Genomic DNA, 22978 nt, shown 5'->3' with positions numbered 1-22978 from the left:
GTAGAAGATGGGGACTTAATTTTGCTAGCTAATACTTAAAATGGATTACAAGCTTTTAACACACAATCCATAATTCTTTCCTATAACACCACCAAGGTGAAATAATTAGATTGTCTATCTTTTCTTCCTCATCATCATTCTGATCCATTTTTCATTTAAGATTAAGATTCCCCTCTGGTGTGCATTTTAACTTAATTCACTTGTATAAAAGCTGTGGATAGGAGTGGCATTGTAACTTATACAGTCTCTGCATTCTCTTAAAGATGACCCTGGGTCCTCTGCAGGGTGCTTGGAGCAGCATTGCCTTGCATCAGTTTTCCAATATGTCAAATGAAGTTAATAACACAGGCACTGGGATTGTATATTTTAGTATACTATTGGAGTATATAAACTAACCCAAAAAAGCCAGGCTTTACATAAATATTGAACGTAAATCTTGATCATTCAGGAGATTCAAATTCTGACTTACACTTTGCCTGATATGCTCCCGGGAGCCGTCCTACAATTTTACCCTGAAATAAATATTGCAGCATTCTTAATGAAAAAGCTTGAAGGTTCTGATATTTATACTGTGAATCCCTTGAAAGGTATAGCATGCTCATATTTGTAATCAGATCATTAAATATGTTAGCTAAAGGTTATTCTTTCACTGAGGCTAACACCCAACAAAAATATATTTTACATTTTACCTCATCCTTAAGTAAATATATTTTCCCAGAGTCTCAATCCAGATATGAACAAAGTATGCAAACACACTCTTGATTAGAAAGCCCAAATAAACATTCATTGCAGTCCTGAATTCTAAAACTGACTATCACAAACTAGTTGTGTGACCTTGGCTAATTACTTCTTTCCTCTGGTGATCTCTAAAACAAGAGATTGGGCAAGGTAATCAAAAATTTTACAACTTCATAATGATGCTTCTGATCAGGCCCTTTCTAGAGCAGTAATAATTTATGGGTTCTACAAACATGAGAAAAAGACTTAAAGGATTCAAGATGACTAAATATGGTTCGTATGTCAGAAAGTAATATCACAGACTTGGCTCTCTTCAATAATGAGGTGATTTAAGGCAATTCCAATAGACTTGTAATGGAGAGAAACATCTGCATCCTGAGAGGATTGTGGGGGCTGAATGGAGATCACAGTGGAGTATTTTCACCTTTGTTGTTATTTGCTTGTTTTTTTTTTCCTTTCTTATTTTCCCCCCTTTTGATCTGATTTTGTGTGTCTGTGTGTGTGTGTGTGTGTGTGTGTGTGTGTCTGTGTGTGTAGTATGATGAATGTGCAGTATGGTGAACATGGAAATACTTTTAGAAGAATTGTACATGTTTAACCTATATTGGATTGCAATATATAGGGGAGGGAAGAAGGAAGGAGAAAAATTTGGAACACAGGTATTCAAGGGTAAATGCTGAAAACTATCTTTGCACGTTGTTATTATTATTATTATTTGAGACAATTGGGGTTAAGTGACTTGCTTGCCTAGGATCACACAGCTAGGAAGTGTTAAGTTTCTGATTTGACACTCAGCTCCTCCTGACTTCAGGGCTGGTGCTCTATCCACTGCATCAACTACTATCCAATTACACCAACATGCCCCCTGCATATATTTTTAAGAAATAAAAAGCTATTGTTATATTTTTTAAAAAGAAAGTAACATCACTTTCAAAAGGCAGGTTCACTCAAATGAGACTAATCAGTAGAAATTGTGTCTTTAGAAATGACTACTTCTGAGAGGGCAGTGGCATAGTAGGTAGAGTACTAGGCTTGGAGTCAAGAGGACCCGAGTTCAGAACTCTTACTAAGTGTGACCCTCAACCTTTGTCCCAGTTTCTACAATTGTGTGAAATGGAGATCCTTGAGAAGAAAAGGGCAAATCACTCTAGTATCATGCCCACGAAAACTCATAAAAACTGGGTCACAAAGAGGCAGAAATAACTAAACAACTAAACTTAACAACAACAAAACTAGCATGGAGGAAAATGAGTTCTGGGACTCAGTTACTCTGTTTGGAGCTGAAAGAAGGAGAGAAGGCTTCAAACCTGGAAAGGTGAGAATTTAATTGTGTAGTGGACGACTTTATCCAGGTAACCAGTTCTGTCACTGGCCTTATGAAAGTCAATGGACCAACAAAACAACTATTATCTATTCTGGAAAAAGGATGATAGAACTTGATCAGAAGGCACTTAGTGTGTTCTGTTGAAATACAAAAAAGGAAAAAAGGCTGCTTACTGACACCATGGCCATTCTTAAATTTAACTTCTTGAAAATAAATGTGAAGACTTCCCTGAAGACAAACAATTCTTTATCTGAACAACTACATGATTTTAGATTTTGCCCACTGGGTTGAAACTGTAACGTTATCTTTCGCTCAATAAAAATAAATTGCAATGTATTTTTAAAGTAGCATTATTATACAGTCTTTCCATTGCACAATACTTCCTTTTAAGCAAATTCCCAGCAACAAGTCAGCATCTTTTTTGCCAGCTGTCATAATATGGACTGTGTCCTCCAGCTCATCATAATGTACAGAACTACTAAGATTATTTCACTTAAAGACATATGGTAATTGTCTTTGCTGCTGATCACATTTCTCCTAAGTGCAGAAAGAGATTTTAGGAACATGAACAAAGCAAAGATTTATATTTTAAAATTTTAATGATTGGGAAAGCATAAAGGAAAACATAGCAAATAACTGGAAATTAATATATCATTAATATTGTTAAATGGCAAGACAGCTAGAATCTGTTACTGAAAAAAAGCTTTGGAATTTCCTTCTTTTGGATAAAAATATAACTTGGATACCCATTGTGTAGGTTCCGAAATTCCCCAAAGCAAATTCTAGGGAATTGGAGTTAAAGATCTAGTAACTTTTTATCATGAAGGGCATAAGGTAATGATAGAAACTGCTACTCTAAGGTAGGGGCAAATCTTACCACTAGAAGGCATCTAGTTGAAGTTTAATGCTGGAGAGATGGATAAAGATTCCTCTTGTAGACAATTTCACAAGGAATTCTGTCATCTACCTCTATTCTCTCTAGAAGTGGAACAGAAATCTCAGAATCATTATAATATTTTTCTATGAAGGTAGAGAGACATGAAATTCACATTCTTGTAAGTTTTTTGGTGAAAACAAGTTAAGGGCCCCACATGTGCAAAAATTTTGTTGCAGCTGTTTTTGTGGTAAGAAGGAATTGAAAATTAAGTGGATGCTCATCAATTAGGGAATGACTGATAAGTTATGGTATATGAATGTAATGGAATATTATTGTTCTATAAGAAATGATAAATAGGTTGATTTCAGAAAATCCTGGAAAGATTTTCATGAACTGATGCTTAGTGAAGTAAGCAGAACCAAGAAATCTTACAAAGTAACAGCAAAATTGTCTGATGATCAACTGATAATCAACTGTTGATTAACTCCTCTCAGCAAGTGATCTAAGACAATTCCAATAACTTTTGATGGAAAAATGCCATCCACATCCAGAGAAAGAAGTATGGAGACTAAGTGAAAACAGGTTGAAACATAATACCTTTCACTTTATTTTGTTTTTTTTCTTTCTTGTGGTTTTTATCTTTTGTTCTGATTTTTTCTTTCACAGCATGACTAATGCAGAAAAATGTTTTAACGTGATTGTACATGCATTATCTTTATCAGAGTGCTTGTTGTTTTGGGGAAGTAGAAAATGAGGGAATAATGAGGAAAAAGTAGGTACTCAAAATCTTACAAAATGTATGTTGAAAACTATCTTTACATGTAATTGGAAAAAATGCTATTAGGTGAAAAAAAACCTTGTAGTTCAATGTGTATAGCAAACAATTATTAAGTGTCTTCTATGAAAGAAAGAAGGACAGCTGGCTCAGTGGATAAAATGCTGTATCTAGAGCCAGGAAGATCTAAGTTCAAACCTGGCCTCAGACACTTACCAGTGTCTATGTGACTCTGGGCAAGTCAATTCACCCTATTTGCCTCAATTTCCCCATCTGTAAAATGAGCTGGAGAAGGAAATGGCAAACCATTCTAGTATCTTTATTAAGAAAACCCCAAATGGGATCATGAAGAGTCAAACCCAACTAATAATGACTGAATACAAGAAAGGAAGTATGGCACAGTGGAAAACGAGAGGGCTTTCCTTGGAGACCAGGAGAATTAAGTTCAAGTTCTGTCATATATTCTCTGTGCCCCCATTACAAGGTTATAATGTACAGATGAGTTGCCAATATGCAATAGTGTATAGCATTTCCACATTGTGAATTTAGAACACAACAAAACCATAGTTCCAAATTTCTTTCCACTCAGTCTTTTAAAAAAAGAAAAAAAGGGGGGGGGGGAGAAAGGACAGCTAGGTGGCACAGTGGATAGAACACTAGTCAAGAGGACCTGAGTTCAAATCTGGGCTCAAAACTTAACACTTCCTAGCTATGTGACCCTGGGCAAGTCACTTAACTTCAATTGCCTCAAAAAAAAAAAAAAAAGAAAAGAAAAGAAAATGTAAAAAGAATTGTATCAGATATGCAAAGGCAAAAAAAAAAAAATAATTCTTTGACCTTAATTAAAGGCAGATTACTTTCTACTAGGAGGATATACCACATGAGTAGCTAAGTAAATAGAAGAAATTTAAAGGAAGAGAGAACATCAACTCTTTATTTGTATTGGGGAAAGTCAAATGCCACATTCATTATGGCAGTTTGTGTATAACCTGCTAGAGCACAGGTATAGGAAACAAGCTCTCTCTCTGGTTTCCAAAGAGTTCATGATCATCTCAATCTTTTGTTGCATCTTCTTGCAAAGGATAATGTTCACTATTTGTCAAGGGAAGGGTATATCTGTGTAACTTGTGTAACTTACCCAAACAAAATCAGCTTTGTACTTCAAACTACTATTGAAAATCTTGCTGCCTTTGGGAAAGACAGTATTTCATGAATCCCTTGTCATATATCCTTGGCAAAATGGATCTGTTTCTTTGGAGAAACAGCCATCTGGAGGAGAAAAGTGAGGCTGGTAACTTTGCATAGCTCCCCCTCATTTTAAATCCAATTCATCTGCATATCATGGTATCACCTTCCTGATGATCCTCTTCCTTCCTTTCTTCTTTCCCTCTCTCCTTCTGTTCATCCATTCATTTGTTCATTCTTCCCTTCTTATCTTTGAGTTCACAGGCTAGATTTCTTTCTTAAAGACCATGCCTAAAACCTGTATCACAACCTCTCTCAGACTGGACAATGAAAAGTCCCAGGACAATCCCACATGGCATTTGCTTTGTTTCTGATTGCCTTGCAATTGTTGCTGTTTTGGCCAGAAACTCAGAGCATCTTTCTCTCCCAGAATGATTCTTCTCTTCTCTCAAACATTTCACATTTATTTTTTTAATTACCTCATTTCTTCCTTACCTAACATAATTACTGAATGGGTGTTGCCCCAGTCAAACTGAGACCTAGAAAGAAACTTAGCTTAAAAAGCCAAGGTCTTCCACTGCATCTAGGACCATCTCCAGTTATTCTGATCTATATCTAGTTACTGAACCCATAGAGATCTGGAAAGTGAAGCTGGTGATCTTGCACAGTCCTCCTTCACTCAAATCCAATTCATTTGTGTGTCATGGCTTCACCTTTCTGTTGACATGGTCTTCTTTGAAAATAAAGAAAAAATAACAACATTCAAATTACTAGAAGTAACTAACAGTAAGCTGGGGAGATGTATAAAGAGTAAGGGGATTATGCTATTCTCAGTTGTGTAATATTTTATGTGTATAAGGTATGATACATAAGTGACAAGGTAGTTAACCTTTCAGTTCATGGGCTGCCCCAATCGTTTATTATGGGATAACTTAATTCAGAGTCAGTAACCTTCAAAAACGAGAATATCAAGGTTCTAATACCTTTCTTTTTGGCATGACGATGGGGTGGCAAAGAGAAGGGACCTTGAATTTTCACTGATTCTTATAGAGGATAAAGAATGCATGCTGGCTTTCAATGATGACAGTATTTGAGGGAGAACTGCTGAATGTGAAATTGACTTATTCTAGGGTATGTGATGTCTTCACAGTGGCTACCTTTCACAGCAGCAGGGTCAGACATAATGACAGCAACTTGTGTGATACTTTTAAATTGGCCCATACCTTTACTGCCCTGCATTTCATCATCTGCCAGCACCTGTTACCATCATCTGTCTTCTCTTTCCCATTAGCATCTACCACACTAATTTTTTTTCCTTTTGCTTTCACAGCTAAATGATTCTTTCGAATGTCCTCTTTCAATTTCCTGAAATCTTATATCTCAATCATTTTTCATTTCTTTCCTTTATACATGGATCATTCTTTCCTTGAGCAGTAGATGCCAAAGTTTAAGACTTTTTAAAAGCAAGGTTTTTGCTAATCAGGAAATTTACTATTTCTTTTAATTAAATATCTTGGTAGTATATCATCAGTAATTGTGATGAGTTTGTGGGGAACTAGAATAGCGAAGTGGAGAGGGCTTTCAGGAGTGATGCGGAAAGATTTTGTTCTAAAGTTGATATAGAAAGAGGATATGCAGTTTTTACAAACCTTGGGGTCTGGAATCTGAAGCATCAAGTCAAACTGAAGGACACCAGGAAGGTTTAGTCCCCCTTATAGAGGTCAGAGACAGAATACAGAGGTCTAAGCCAGACCAGTTGAGCAGTCTCTAATGGGTGTTGTTCAGGGGTCAGACCAGGCATGAAATTGAAGATCAGATTGACTTTGGAGTGGAAAACCTAGAATGGCATGGCAAGAATCTCAATAGATAAGTCCAAAGAATAATATGCTTAAGATGTGAATCTTGAGACAGGAACCATATATCTTCTGACCCAGCTTTAAACTTCTGATGTAGGCAAACAGACTCTGCAGAATTCTACCTTTAATGTCAATAGTATTAGAACTAAAATGCAGAATTCATTATTCCCAGTGACCCAGGCTTGACTCTCCCTCTTTCACTACTTATAGCTTATTTGTTGCCAAGTCCTATTTATTCTGCCCTATTTATTCTATTTAAGTCTTTGAGATATCTTTCATATCTTTTTCCTCTGACACTACCTTGGGAGGTGATATCATCACTTCATACCTGAACGATTTCTATAGTTTTCTGGTTGATCTCTTTGTATCATCTTTCCCGATTACATTTCATCCTCTATAAAGACATCAAAGTGATCTTCTTAAAGTATGAATCTGACCATGTTACTCCCTTATTAAACAAATTCCAGTGGTTTTCTATTGCTTCCAGGATCAAATGTAAGTTTACCCTTTTCTCTCTCCCCTATCTTCTTATACCATTATCTTTCTCCCAAGTACTCTATGATCCAATGACTTTAACCTCCTTCCTGTTGACAAGACATCTTGTCAACAAGCACTTTTACTGGCTTTTCTCCATGCCTTGGAATTATCTCTCTCCTCTTCACTTCTGCCTCCCAGCCTCCTTCAAGTCTCAACTTTCCTTGTCCTTAATCTTAGTACCTTTTCTCCAAGATTATCTCTAACATATTCTTTATCCTGTATATGTCTTCCATATACATAGTTTCTTGCATACTACTCTTCCTCATTAGAATTTCAGCTCCTTCAAATGTTGGAGGGGATGTGGGAAAACTGGGACACTAATACATTGTTGGTGGAACTGTGAACTGATTCAACCATTCTGGAGAGTAATTGGCAACTATGCCCAAAGGGCTATAAAACTGTGCATACCCTTTGATCCAGAAGTGTCTCTACTGGGTCTGTATCTTAAAGAGATCATAAAAGAGGGAAAAGGACTCACATGTGCAGGAATGTTTGTGCCAGCCCTGTTTGTAGTGGCAAGAAACTGGAAACTGAGTGGATGTTCATCAACTGGGGAGTGGTTGATGGTATGTGAATGCTATGGAATATTATTATTCTATAAGAAATGACCAGCAAGATGATTTCAGAAAGACCTGGAGAGACTTCCATGAATTGATGCTAAGTGACGTGAATAGAACCAAGAGAACATTGTACACAGTAACAACAAAATTATGTGACAATTAATTTTACTGGACATGGCTCTTTTCAACAATGAGCAAATTCAGGCCAATTCCAATAGACTTGTGACGGAGAGAACCATTTGCACCCAGAGAGAGGACAATGGGAACTGAGGGTGGATTACAATATAGTATTTTCACTCTTTTTTTTTGTTGTTTGCCTGCATTTTGTTTTCTCACTTTTTTCCTTTTTGAGCTGATTTTTCTTGTGTAGCATGGTAATTGTGGAAATATGTACACAAGAATTACACATGTAGAACATATATTGGATCACTTGTCATTCAAGGAAGAGGTGCAGGGAAGGGAGAGAAAAAATTTGGAACGCAAGATTTTGCAAGGATGAATGTTGAAAATTATTTATACATATATTTTGGAAATAAAAAGCTTTAATTAAAAAAAGAATCAACTACCAGCAAAATATATATATATATTTTAAAGAATTTGAACTTGAGGGCAGGAACTATTTTTGTTTTTCTTTATATGTAATCTCAACTCTTAGACTGATACCTAGTACATAGTAGGGCTTCATAAATGTTTATTGACTTATACTGAAAATGTTCTTACTTAAAGTTTTGGATCATGAACAAAAACTAAAAAAAGAAAACAAAGTAATTTACAAAAGAAATTATATAATTTATACTGAAGAATATCTATATGATATAAGAACAACAACCACAGAAACTCAAAGCAAGAAGACACCAAAGCATGTCTTGAGAAATCTTCAATAAACAAAAATGAATAATCTGTCATCCTAAAGAAAGAGGATTACCAAGAAGGCAAATGGATAGGAAATCAGATTTGAAAATTGCATAATGAAAACTCAATTGACAAGTTATTAAGACCACATCTGGACAAGTCAAGGTTAGGGATTTCATAGCTATACAGAATTTCATTGTTATACAGAAGTTCTAGATGAAGAATTTCCCCCTACTAATATAAATAATTCTCTGCAATTTACATTTTCAAAAGTTGGGGTCAAATTCTCAGTCAAAAAGCTGAAAATTTTCTATAGGCTGCCTCAACTCACAAAAATGTAGATAAGAAGTGTTTAACAAAATAAATAAAATCCAATATAAATAAAGTTAGTTTATAGGTTTGTAAGTCAATATATGGTCTTTCGGGGATCTGTTTCTATTTGAATTTAATATTGTTGGCCTAGAATATGAAGATGTTAACTAACTTGTCCAGGATTATTTGTTGTTGTTGTTTGTCCTTCCTTCTGGAAAAGTACCATGGTATCAGGGAGGTCACCAGCCTCACTTTCTTTTCTGGAGCCATCTGAGGACCAAAGGTAAGATCTAGATCAGGATGACTAGAAATGGCCCTGGATGAAGAAAGAGACCTTGGCCTTTTTAAGCTAACTTGTTTACCAGGTCTCAATTTGATTGAGGCAATGCTCAATCAGTATCTGAAAGAAGTAGCACCAGAATGCAAATCTTATTCAAAGTCAGAGTTCTATCCAACATATAACACTATTTTTTCTTGGGCAAGTGAAGTACTAGGGAAATCACCAACCATCAATATTATGATGTTTTCCTCAGCTCAGGAGTTTATATTTACAAAGCACTGCAGGATTATGTTGTGCTTTATATTCATTTTTTATGCAATCCTAACAAAAACTCCATAAGATAGAGAGTGTAGGTACTTTTACTCCCATTATTTGTTGTAGATTTATTCAGTCATGTCAGATACTTCATGATCTATGGACCATTGCACTGTCTATGGAGTTTTCTTGGCAAAGATACTTCAGGGTTTTGCCATTTACTCCATGTACAGATGAAATGTTCGGGGACGGGGGCGGGGGGGGAGGGGGGGGGGGAGAGGGAGGAATTATATAACAATGCAAAGCTTAGCTCAAAATAAAGTCCAGTGCTTCTCCTGAATTATAATATTTTTGATTGCAACATGCTGAAGATCCATAGATTAAGTACTGGAAAGGACCTTAAAGATCATGAAGTCTAATTCCTTCCATTTTACAAAGCCAAATGAGTCCCAGAGAAGTCAAGCCACTTTCTCAAGACCATACTGGGAAAGTAGAAGATTTAAGATCTGTCCCTACCATTTCTGCTATACCACAGTTTAGTTTTCCAGGGATAAACAAACCTAGTCAGAGGTATACTGTCATTTGATACTGAGACTGGAATACAATCCAAACATTCAACAACACAATCTTCTTGTAATTTCTTAGGAGTTTAAGGGGAAAAAAGCAAAGAGTTTCATTAATGCAAGCCTTTGCTTTTGTTTTATTTAATAAAACCCAACTCAACTGATTCATAGGTATACAGGTAGATAATGGTAAAATTTGAAACCTCCAATCCAATTTGGTCCTTGAACTTGATAAGGCAGCTGGAGTCACTTCCATTTTTTTGAAACCAAAAGTCCCAGGAAAGATTCTAACATAGGGCAGAAGAAAATTAAGACACTCATATTTTTTAGTTCTTTTCAGAGGACAGCTGAAATGGAGATTCTAAGTGAATCTTAGTGAATTCTAAGTGAATTGGTGAAAGGAAGAGAGACCTACAGGATCCACTATTAAGCAAAAGATTAATGTATCCCTATGGGCTTCTTTCCTGGTCTAGAAAATTTAAATTCACAACTCAGGACGATTTAGTAATCAGTTCCCAAGGAAGATGCATTCCATAAATTACACGTGGATTGCTATGATTATAGATGTGGACAACATAATATGGACTACTACTACATGTGAGCTGTTATATGTGCACTGTTATGATATGATTGTTATGATAAAAACCAGATTAAAAAAAATCCAAGTTACTTTTCTGCCTTTTTTGTTGTAATTTTTAATCTCCAATAAACTATAAATTCCTTAAGGGTAGGAAACTGGGATTTAAATCAACTTTGGATCCTATTTTTTAATAATAAATGTTTTTTTAAATTGAAATGACTATGCTAAGGCAATCTAAGATTTAAGGAGTAGCTATGAGTCATTTTGAAATTCTAGGAAGGGAATTAGGTAGAGTTTGTTTCATGGATCACTGTATAAGCGGTTAAGTAAGCAAAGGTGGAGGAGGATGCTATAACTTATTTACCTTCAAATTTTTGACTTAAGAGACAGAAGATCTAGGGCTTACTCCCGTTTCTGACATTTATTTGTGCTCTATGACTCTGCACAAGGTATTTGGCTTACTTAAGTTTCCATTTCCTAATTTATAAAAGTCTCCTGCACAATTTACTTTCTATCTGACTGATGCTAGAAATAAGGTTGTAGAGAGACTTGAATTAAGCAAATGACTATTATCTTTCCATTAAAATCAAGATTATCCAATTATAGATTTAGAGATCTAAAGGACTTAGAGGTTGCTGGATTTTAAATAAATGACTAAGATCCAGAGAGTTAAAATGATTTGTTCAATGTCATTCATGCAGTTAAGAGACAAAGCTAGAACTTTGAAACTTTAAAATGCTACAGAAATATAAACGATCATATATCTCTGCAATTCCTAAATCTGATAGGAGCAATGTCAATTTTAAAATTATCTCCCTTCCCAAAAAAGGAAAAACTTTCATATAGAAATTTGTATGAGCAGTGGAGACTATTGCTCTAGAGTTAAAAGACCTTTACTTGGATCCAGTTTTGCAACCTGTGTGACTGAGTAATTCTCCTAAATTTGCTACCCCTTCATTTTCATATTTGCAAAATGAGGATTCTGGTCTAAATAGCTTCTAGGATTCTTTCGAAGTCTAGATCTATAATCTGCTTCAGAAATACCATCATTTTTGAGGGGGGAAAATATATTTATATTTATGTGTATATATATATATATATATATATATATATTATATATATATATATATATATATATATATATATATATTCTTAAATTACAGCTAAAATTTACCTAATTGTTGTCACTAGATGGCAGTAGCTGTATTTATATTTGAGTCTGAATGTGCTACTATAAACTTAAAAACTAAAATATATTTTTTTTTATGTGAGTGGAAGTCAATTACTTGTCCTCAGTTCAAATAAAATAGATGAGCAGTAGTATTAATTTCTTTAGTGTTCAGCAAAAAAAATTAAAGACTATATGAGTCACTGACCTTAACAAACATAGGTAGTATTATCAAAGAATCAAGTAGATTTTGTAGTAATCTCAGAGATCATCTAGTTCAATTCTCATCTAAATCATGAATCTAGTCCATGGAATCCCCACCAACTGCTTGTGAATTCTTCTTGAAGACCTATATAATGAGGAACATACTATTCTATGCATCAATCTAGTCTATTTTTAGACAATTCTGATTGATAAATTTTTCCTTATGTTAAGTCTATTTCTAGTTTTTGGAGAAAACTCTCTATTCCTAATATATCTGAATTCAGTAATGAAAAATGTTCTCTTTTGCTTATATCTAAGAAATACCTGCAATAGACTATCACAAACACATTCCCTTTGCCTCTTTCCCTTTCGCTCTCTGTTTCTCCCTCTTTCTCTCCCTCTTGCCCATGAAATATTTCTTGTTTTACATTTCAAAAATAGTCCTATCAACCATAAGACTCCTGGGTTTAAGCACTAGCTACATCCTTGAAACCAAAGACAGTGTTAAATCAAAACTTTGTATTCTACTCAGACTAATCACATCATGCCCTACAAAAAGTAAGAACTTTAAAATATATATACTTAATTGTAGGTTTGTTGTTTTGTTTAATTTAGTGAACTTAAGAGCAAAGTTACTTGGACTCTCTAAATAGTTTCTTCATCTATTAAAAGGAGGTTGTTGAGGATGAAAATAGTGATGTCTAAGGTCCATCATAGTTCTGAGAATTTATGATTTAAAAATACCAATTCTAATATTTTGATATTCTGGGTCTATTTGTCTTATGTTTTTTATTTCAGCTCTGAAATTCTATAACTTCAAAATTTTAAATTCCAATGAGTTGACCTACACAAAACAGGCTGGACAAGTTCTTATGATGCCAAGCTAGCACACTGAATTTACAAGGCCCAAAGGGCATTGTTTCTCTAACTCTCTGGAAAAACACCCACCTTTAAATGTAAGTTGCTCTATTTGTCATTAGGCAATTACTGCTTTCTGTGATAATGTGACCTTGACTTACATCATATCACCATTCTGAATCACAAAACCAAGTGTTTTTAATTTTCTTCTATTGCCTCAATCTTTATGTATGTACAGAGCCAAAAATTTAGTACAATCTTAGGATTTAAGGTGAAAACTATTGTATTATTGCCATGCATATTGAAGTAGTCAGATTTAGAATTTAGGATGAAAACCCATCGAAGTGTCCTTCAAAGCAAAAATATAACAGTATAAAAGTGATAAATTCAAGAGGCACAAGATCAAAGAGATGGTACTGTGCACTGGTATACTCTCTGCACATTTCCAAACTACCTTGCTAAGACAATTCTCATAGATAAGACAAATACAAGTGCATGTCAAAATTAGATGAGTATTTATGTAAAAAAAAATTACCAGAGTACACTTGCTATTGGGATTAACAAGCACTATAAATACAGCATATTTAATGAAGTGACAACAAATTGCATCTGTATTTTGGTATTAGAAAAGATCCTAGAAACTCTAGGTTATTAAAAACCCAAATGAGCCTTTCATTTCCCCTCTACCTCCAGATAACTCAGCTTAATATAATGAGTTTGTTTTAACAGATACTTTGATGTTGTTTCCTTTCCAGACATTACCACACAGAAACAGTTAAAATCATTATCTTTATTCCAAGGAGAAAGGAAATAAACAAGAAATCCAACAGGACACACATATGTACACATATATCACAAAAGCAAGAGACTCTGCACCCACCTGGTAGTCCCTCCTTGTAAAGAATTAGGAGTGCTATGGATAAAAGCATATATATATATGAATAAAAAGCCTTTTCATTACAAAAGAAAGCAAGAATAAATAAAACAATCAAATTGATCTGAAGGCAAAATACAATTGGCTCAAGTAAAGAATACCTATATAATTTTTCTGGTACTGTAGTAATATCACAATCCAGTGACCCAAACATTAGCTTGGATTGAATAATGTCACATCTTCCTTATGTAATTTGTTTTTCTGTTCCTTCCCCCAAGAGAAATAATTTTATGGATGGAGATTAAGACTAATGCTAAAAATAAGAAAATATTCTCGGCTCTTTATTAGCAATTCCAATTTCCAGTACAGAAGTATGTTCAATGATAAATAAATTAGGCTAATGTGAAAAACTGGATTCTGCTTTTTTATTGCTGTTGCTGTTAAAATAGCTCCCAGAATTTGGGCCTTTTCAACAAGGTAGTCATTCAAGGCAATTCCAACAGACATGATGAAAAGTGCCATTCATATTCAGAGAGAGAACTATGGAGACTGAATGTGGATTGAAGCATAGTATTTTCACCTTTTGCTGTTGTTGTTTGCTTGTTTTTTTTTTTTCCTTTCTTGTATTTTTTTCCCTTTTGATCTTATTTTTCTTACACAGCATGATGAATATGGAAATATGTTTAGAAGCACTGCACATGTTTAACTTATATCAGATTACTTGCTGTCTTGGGGAGAAGAGGAGAAAAATTTGTAGCACAGGGTTTTACAAAAGTGAATGTTGATAACTATCTTTTATTGTATGTGGAAAAATGCTAATGGAAAAAAAAACAGCTAAAAAATAAATAGTATCTGTTTGAGTATGTATTCTGATGGAAGTGGATATCTTTGATAAAAAGAGCTAATTCAGTTTCAATTGATCAAGAATGGACAGAAGCAGCTACACTCAAAGAAAGAACACTAGGAAATGAATATAAACTGCTTGCATTTTTCTTTTTCTTCCCGAGTTATTTATACCTTCTGAATCTAATTCTCCCTGTGCAACAAGAAAACTGTTCGGTTCTGCACACATATATTGTATCTAGGATATACTGTAACCTATTTAACATGTATAGGACTGCTTGCCATCTGGGGGAGGGGGTGGAGGGAGGGAGGGGAAAAATCGGAACAGAAGTGAATGCAAGGGATAATGCTGTAAAAAAAAAATTACCCTGGCATGGGTTCTGTCGATAAAAAGTCATTAAAATAAATAAATAAATAGTATCTCAGTATGGCCCACCCACTCAACCCTCTCCCCCCCACCCACCTCCCCCCCCCCCCACACAAAAAAATTGCTCAAGAGATATTAGCCCACTTTGGGGAAAAGGTGAAGTAGAAAGAAAATAAAGTTGAAAAGAGAGACACTCAACTGAGTTTCTGTTACTAGATGATCATTCTGGTTCTTATGATCCACCAAGAAGGTGAGCATCTTGAACAAACTCATTTTTCTTATGTAAATTGTATCACTTCTGTAACTTTCTGTGAAGGACACTGGTTTATTATTTGAATAGGCAGGTAGTTTCTGTTCCCAAAAACCTATTAGCTAATCCACTAAAACTTCCCTTTCACAGTGCAACTCTAATAATATTACATAGTCTAAAGTGTAAGGCTGCACTTTTACATATTTTACTTTAGGAACAAGAAACTCCAGGATAATTGTGTAATTTCTCTGCTTGCCTAGTGTATGCTCTGATAAACCAAACCATGAGGGGAAAAATCATAAGTGAAAAAAAACAGATTGTATAAACCTTAGTACTATGAAATTATATGAAAAGTACACACTGCATACAAATTCACTACTATGACAGTGCTATAGATAGATGGCTTGCTCATAGGAAATTTCTCTTTCCTTCCTTCCAAGTTATAATTAGAAGCTCTAAACCTGAAAGCTAAAAGATGCAAGATGATATATAAAATTCAAAAGCAACCACAGAATAATATTGATTGAAAGGACCCTTTGATGCCATCCCATCTTATTGATCATATCAAAGAATATTTCCAATCACTAATAATGTGAAAAATGCAAACCAAAATCATCTCAACTTTTACTTGGCAAAACTGGCAAGAGATAGGAATAATTAATGTTGGAGATGCAAAAAAATAGGTAGCGGTGAAGTTCCTTCATTTTTGGTGACAAATTGGTATAATCGTTCTGGAACGCAATCTGAATCTACCCTGAAAAAAAGTGACTATAGCTTTTGACCCAGAGATATCATTGCTAGGCATATACTCCAAGGAGGTCAATGGTAAAATGAAAGGTCTCACATATACCAAAATATTACTAATATCACTTTTGTGATAATACAGAGTAGATTCCTGTTAACTGAGGAATGGTTAACAATTGTAGTGATGCACAAATGTTAACAGTTACATTATATCATATGAAATGAGAATGGAAAATAGAGAAACATAGTAACTATAAACTAAACAAATTAAGCCAAGGTAGGAGGGAAAAAATACATATACATACACACACACACACACACACACACTCACACACACACACCATACACACAATCATAACATAATTGGAAATAAAACAAAAATATTATCACAATAACAATACCTAGTCAGACATAAGGGCGTGTCTTTTTTTTTTTTTTTTTTTTGGAAGAAGGGAATGGGAAAGGAGAACATGAGTATGTATTACTACATAAAATTAAATACTGATTGTTACTCAGTTTTGCTAGTGTTTTTCTTTTTTTTAAATTTTCTGTTAAAAGGAATGGATCTCTAGAGAGGGAGGAATATATTGAAAAGTTAAGGTAATGTAACTAAAAAAGGCAAAAAAGTTTTTTTTTAAAGAATAAAACATTTTTATCTGAATTGAAATCAAATTAAATGGTTTTTCAGTAAATATTTTTATAACTTAATGTAAATTTTCATTAGTGTATAACTATGTATTTTTTAGCTATATATTTTTCTCCTCAAATAATTTTAAGGATGTAGTCTATATGCATAGATTGCCAATTTTACATCAATGACGTAATTAGTGGAAAAACTCATTGGTTTTAACCCAGTGTTTCAGAACATTACTATCATATAGGGGACAGAAATCATAAAACAATTTCTATTTGACAATCTCCACACAAAATTGTGCTCTTTGTACTTAGTTTCCACAGGAGATGTTCACCTACCCCAAAATCTTTAGAGAATTAATATATCTTTGTACTTATCACAGTTCTCACTCACTCTCCACTAAATACTCTCTAGTAATCCACAATCTTTTCTTTCTATTTAATCACCTCCCTTTCATTATATTACTGGACAATTCTCAAGCCTCTGGCTCTTTAGTCCCTCTATAGCTCACTTCCCAGTTCTTAAGATGTAGGGATATGAATGACTAACACAATATTACGACTTGGCTAGTTATTCCCCTTTCCTTCCCATCATACAGAAGAAGGGGTTTGCAAAACATATTAAGACAAAGCATAGATGAAGGGAAAGAGAAACAGAAGGCATGCAGCTGAGACAAGTTATCATCAACAGATAACTGATAGATAACACTCTATAAAGCTTAAGCCCAGTGGCAGGCAAGCCAGGGCAACATGCTTTATTTGCTTTTATTTTTGTTGGCTTCAGTAGTAGGTATTTAGGACTTATTAGGACAGTGATAGGTATTTAGGACAGTGCCACTGTATTCCAAGAATGTAAAATGGTTTGTTAGGTGAGCTCAGAGACACAAAAATCTAGTATATAGATTACAAAACAAAAGACTGAGACTGATAAGTGAACCTTCTCATTGTACTGAAAGTATGCATTGAGTCAGGAAATTGGCTGTGAAAAATTATGATTTAAATCAGAAATTCCCACCACAGACAAAATTTAGCATCTTTGTTATTTGTTATGTCCTAAGAAACACCTTAAAAAATGACAATTTCTCAAGAACATCCTGAAGAATAGAATTCTGTCTTGGTCAGAACAGATCACAGATCAGTCATGGACTGAGTTAATCTCTCCCCACTTCTTTTTCCCTTCTTTGTCTCCTCTACTAATTAAAATATGTATTCTTTTATTTCTCCCTTAAAAACAAACCAAAAAAAAACCTTTTTCCTCCATAAAAACCAAGGCATCACTGATTGCTTACACCATAAGATATAGCCTCCAAACACTATTCTGAGCCTAAGCTAAAAAAGCTTTTTCTCTAACATTTAGCTCCATACATTATGACACATTTTGGTCCAGCTTCTAGAAACTCTTATAGAAACCTCTCACAATTATTCCATTCTTTATCATTCCCATAACTCCCTATATTAGCAGCTGGAAAGAGGCAATGCTCCCATTTTCTTTCCTCTCATCTTTCAAAGCCTACCTTGGTTACTATGGCAACAGATGCCCTAGAAACAGAGTGAGGGTTGACAGTACTTTTCAAAAGGTTCAATTCATTAAATCATGACCTTAGTTCCAGTCAACATTATTATTATCAGTTTAATTTTTAAAAGTGTCTGTCGCTACCCACAATGATAATAAGGATTTTGTTTCAAATAAATAAATATGTGATATGTATTCAACAAATAAAAGGTACTTATTCAACCCCTCTACAAATTACTAATGTTAACCAATTTAAATGCCAATGCCTTAATTTTGAAAATGAAATCAGTATGTTATGAATTAAAGATTTTTTGGGGGGAAAGATGTTTGAAAAGAATCCAAGTGGCACAATCTCATTATGTATCATTTTATGAAAAGCAAATCACCCACCAAACAATAATATATTATTGTTATTACTTTAAAGTTAACAATATATTTTATGTTCATTCTCCTTTTCTCCCCTCTATGGAAATCCTGATGCAAAAAATACACAGTTTTTATTATCCCCACTTTAAAGCTGAGGAAACAGAGAGGTTAAGTGAAATATCCATGGTCACTCAGCTAATAATTCACATTTGAACACAGGTTTTTTTGTTTTTTTTTTTTTACTTTCACATCTAATAATCTATCCACAATCCATCTCTGAGAAGGTGGAGGTAAAGAAATCACTTCCCTCAAAGAAAGAGTAAGAAGAGAAAACACCAAAGTAAGGTTAAAGATAGATCTCCTATTCTTTTGAATAAAAAGATACATCCAAGGATGATTCTGTCAAACATTTTTCCTTCTATAGCCATAAAATACAATTGATTGTTAACTTTAAGTCCAAACTCTTAAGAAATTAATCAATTTCATTGACCAGACCTACTAAAATATCTAATGTACCAATAAGAAGGGAGATCATACCAATATCTCACTTCTCCATCTTAGTCACCCATCACTGATACAATTGTAGAGAACAAGGACTACACAATTCAGGCAAATTTGATGCAAAAAAAAAAAAAATCATTCTATCTTATTATCACATTTCATAGTGACTACTTCTTCAAAAAAAGAAATTTACTTTGCCTAAGACTCAAAGGTCCAACATTAAAAATATAGAATGCTCAATACTATTTAAAAGAATACTAGTCATAAGTTCTTTGAGGACAGAAAATTTTATTTCACCCTTGCGATATTCTCAGCACTTAACACAGGGCCTTAGTCATTCTTAGTCAGTCAATATTCTATATTGAAAGTATAATTCAAAATTCATCTTTACCTCAATACCAAAGACAAAGCAGGCACAGAAAAGAAATACAAGGTAAGATTTTGATAAGTTTATGTTGCAAAGACCAAATAGGTCAATAAGAATAAATCATCAAGCATTTATTGATCACCCACTATATCTTTGGCACAAAGTGAGGCAATGGGAGTACAGGAAAAAAATGTGACAATTTTCGTTTTCAAAAGAACTTACATTAAATTGGGAAAGCAACATGTTCAAATATAAGTACACATAAAAGAAATACAGGACAAGTTCTCTGGAAAGACACTAGCAATTGAGAGAATCAGGAAAAGTCTCATGGAAAGTGGCATTTGAGCTGAGCTTTGAATATAAGTAAGAATTCTAAAGAGTTGTGATGACGGGGTAGTGCATTCTAAGCACAGGGAATGCTTGCGAAATGACAAGGTGATGAAAGAGGAAATATCTTGCGTGAAGAGTAACGAGATGGCCATTTTGGCAGTACCAAAGATAATACAAAGGTGAGAAATGTATAAAGGTATAATAGGTGAGAATAAGGGAGCGAACCTAGAACACAAAAATTTTAAAAACAAATATAAAAAAAGGTTTTTAATATAACTTGTGGAAAATAATTAATAATTAATTAGAAAATAAAGTAATGGGGAGTTAAGTGTTATTTCCCTCCAATACAAGAATTCTTAATTTTTTTTTAATCTTTATGAAATCTATGCATCATTCTCAGGATGTTTTTTAAGTATATTAAATAAAAATTAATATAATTGCAAAGGAAACAAAAATTAAAGAAAAGGAAGATGTAAATTTTTTCCCATCATAGTTTTTGGACCCCCTAAAATCCATTCATGATTGATTCACAAGTTGACTCTTGCTCAGACACTTCCAACTTTTTTGACTACCAAGATTCAGCAGTTACTTCAGAGTTTCTTCTTAATGCTCTTTTTTCCATCTAGTCTCCCAAAATGCATGTGGGAATTCAGCTCACTGCCTAATAATTTCATTTCATTCTCAAGACTTCTTCTGTTTTTCACCTACCACCTTCCAGGCAAGAAGCCCTGAAGAACAAAATTCTTTCCACTCTAGAACTACTGCCCTTGAGCCCTAGTCTTGATTGATATGATTGATAGCTACCTTATTCAATGCTTCATTTCTGACCAATTATATTACTATTATTTAACAATTCTCCACTTTCTCACTTCTGGAACTATAATCAAAACAATCCTATCATTATTTCTGAAAAGACTGTCAATCTACTCCCCTGTGGCTCAATTAACCATCACTTTAACTTTCAAAGCCAATATGCTAATCCCTTTCCATAATTCCCTTTTATATACTGTCTTCCCAAATTAGAATGTAATACAATGATCTTGAAGTCATAGAGTGTACTACTTTTTTGGATTTATATTCCCTAGGCTCATAGTAAACATTTAACAAATTTCCAAGGCATTTCAGATCTTCAAAATATGTTTAATTGTACCGATATTGAGGATTACTGATACATAATACAACTCTTTTTTTTTTTTTTTAAGTAAACATAAGGTTGAATGAGTGGTTTTGTTCACAAAATTCATCACTTGGTCTCTAAACTTTGGTGAAGGAACCTTTTAGAATTTAACAAGACTGATCCTTAGGTGACAGTCTGTCTTCAACTCAGTAGAACTTGTTCAAGATTGTACTCAGATGCTAAAACCTTCAAAACCCAGGTCATCTCCCAAATACATAACACCAAAGAAGGACTTTGGTGAATAAAATTGTCATCCTCATTGTCATCTCATTCTTGTCATCTTTTTTTTTTTTTAAGGAGAGTTCAGACAGTAATGGTCTTTGGTAAAAATCATTATTCTGCTATTATAATTAGTATTCCATGTCTTATTACACAGGTAGATAAGATGGCTGATTTGTGATGGTGAAGAGGTCTAATACTTTTACAAAATCCTTTCCCATTGCTTTTATCATGGTAGAGTAATGACCCTGGATTCTCAAAAGCTATGTTGATGAAATGAAAACTTTGACAGATTCTAAGAAAGTGCTAAGGTTATGCTTTCAGAAGATATTGATCAAGAATAAGGAATAAGTGAGGTGAAAGACTTGTAGACTACTCACAGAACCCTTAGGAAGCTAGCCAGTTCCTTTTCCCATTACAACACCTTTTTCCTTGCCTTCCCATTTAATCTCTTCCCCAGTTCTAATGGCTGGAATAAAATGGACATCACCAACTCTACTCTTTCCTGTGAGAGTTGGAAGGCTATCAAATTTCGCAATTTACTCTGTCACTGCTAAGGTCCTTCAGTACTTACTATCAGTCCTATGGTAGGCCCAGAAAACACTGTCATCTGATTTATGGATAATAACCGAAAAAGGTCTTGTCATCTATCCTATCATCTACAAGTTTTCCCACTCATCCTATATCTGAACTTTTTTTTTTATTTATATTCTTCTTCAATTAGAAAATGAGGTATTGAGAAAGCAGGGACATTTCAGTTTTTGTTTTCACTATGTACCGATGCTTGGTACATAGTACAGACTGATTTTTTAAAAATTCATATTGCTTCATGCTTATACAGCACACATACTTCAAGAAAAGAATTGATAAGTATCAGACATATCAAACACTAAATATCATTATACAAAAATGAAATTTACTATATCTTAACAGGGGAAGGGGGAAAAAACCTTCTGATATAGGTTAGTCCTGAATTAGCTGCCTCTGTACAGGAAGACCACTAATTTAGTATAGCAAAGATGAGAGTATGAAACTAAAAAAATAAAAAAGGGAGAGGGGGGATAACATTTAATATAAAGCTCTCTAACCAGTTCTATTTAAAGAAATTGATGAAAAAATGAGATAGGGATGGACCAAAAAACATGGAATGATCACAACAATTTTATATAGAAATTTAACTGATGTCTTCAGGTCCCAGTTTTTTCACTTGTGAAATGAAGGCATTGGATAAGATGGCGTCTGGGTCCTTTCCAATTCTGAATCTATGATCCAATTTTATAAATCAATTACCATAATGAGCAAAACAAAATAAGCCTACAAAGCACTTTGGTCAGCCAAGACTTTACTTCTTTGCCAGAGAGAGAAATAACAGCAGTCAGCTGTAAAACAGGTTAAGAATATAAACTAATCAACAGAATATAGTGGAAAGAGTACTGTCACAAGAGTCAGGGGAACTGGTTTAAAATCTCCTTTCTGATATTTATTACTTGCATTCTTTGGGCAAATCACTTAATCTTCCTTGGCCTCTATTTCTTTTGATTCTAAAGCTATGATCTTGAGATATTGTGATACAGATAAAAGAAAATTATGAAAAGTGTCATCTCACAGAACGGAGATAGCTGTCTAAGGAAAGCTCAATTTTGCCAATGGATCCAGGCTATTTATGGTTAAAACTGAAGGACAACCAATGGAATAAAAATGAAGGAAACTGCAGAAAGTTTTTAAAAAATGATTTTATGGTTATCTTTGATTAAATACCCTTTTATTTCTGAATAGCACATATTCTTGTTCTACCCCCAGGGAGCCATTCCTTCTTTGTTAGAAGCTATTTAGTAAAAACCAATTAATTTATCAATTGCATCTGACAATA

General features: G+C 34.1%; 1 protein-coding gene across 2 annotated transcripts in view; it reads right to left on the bottom strand.

Moving 5' to 3' along the window:
* Positions 1-22978, bottom strand: part of LOC127549190 (formin-like) — a 344725-nt gene that overhangs the window by 290058 nt on the left and 31689 nt on the right. Inside the window, exon 3 of one of the 2 annotated variants that reach the window (XM_051977020.1) lies at positions 13805-13837. The exons of the other annotated variant lie outside the window; for it this stretch is intronic. Coding sequence (XP_051832980.1) covers positions 13805-13837 — 33 coding nt within the window. The remainder of the gene's footprint in view (positions 1-13804; positions 13838-22978) is intronic. 2 annotated transcript variants of the gene reach the window in all.

The sequence above is a fragment of the Antechinus flavipes genome, chromosome 2 (assembly GCF_016432865.1).
Source record: "Antechinus flavipes isolate AdamAnt ecotype Samford, QLD, Australia chromosome 2, AdamAnt_v2, whole genome shotgun sequence".
Lineage (NCBI taxonomy): Eukaryota > Metazoa > Chordata > Mammalia > Dasyuromorphia > Dasyuridae > Antechinus > Antechinus flavipes.
The sequence above is the reverse complement of the archived record's forward strand: the minus strand, read 5'-3'. Positions and strand labels throughout refer to the sequence as shown.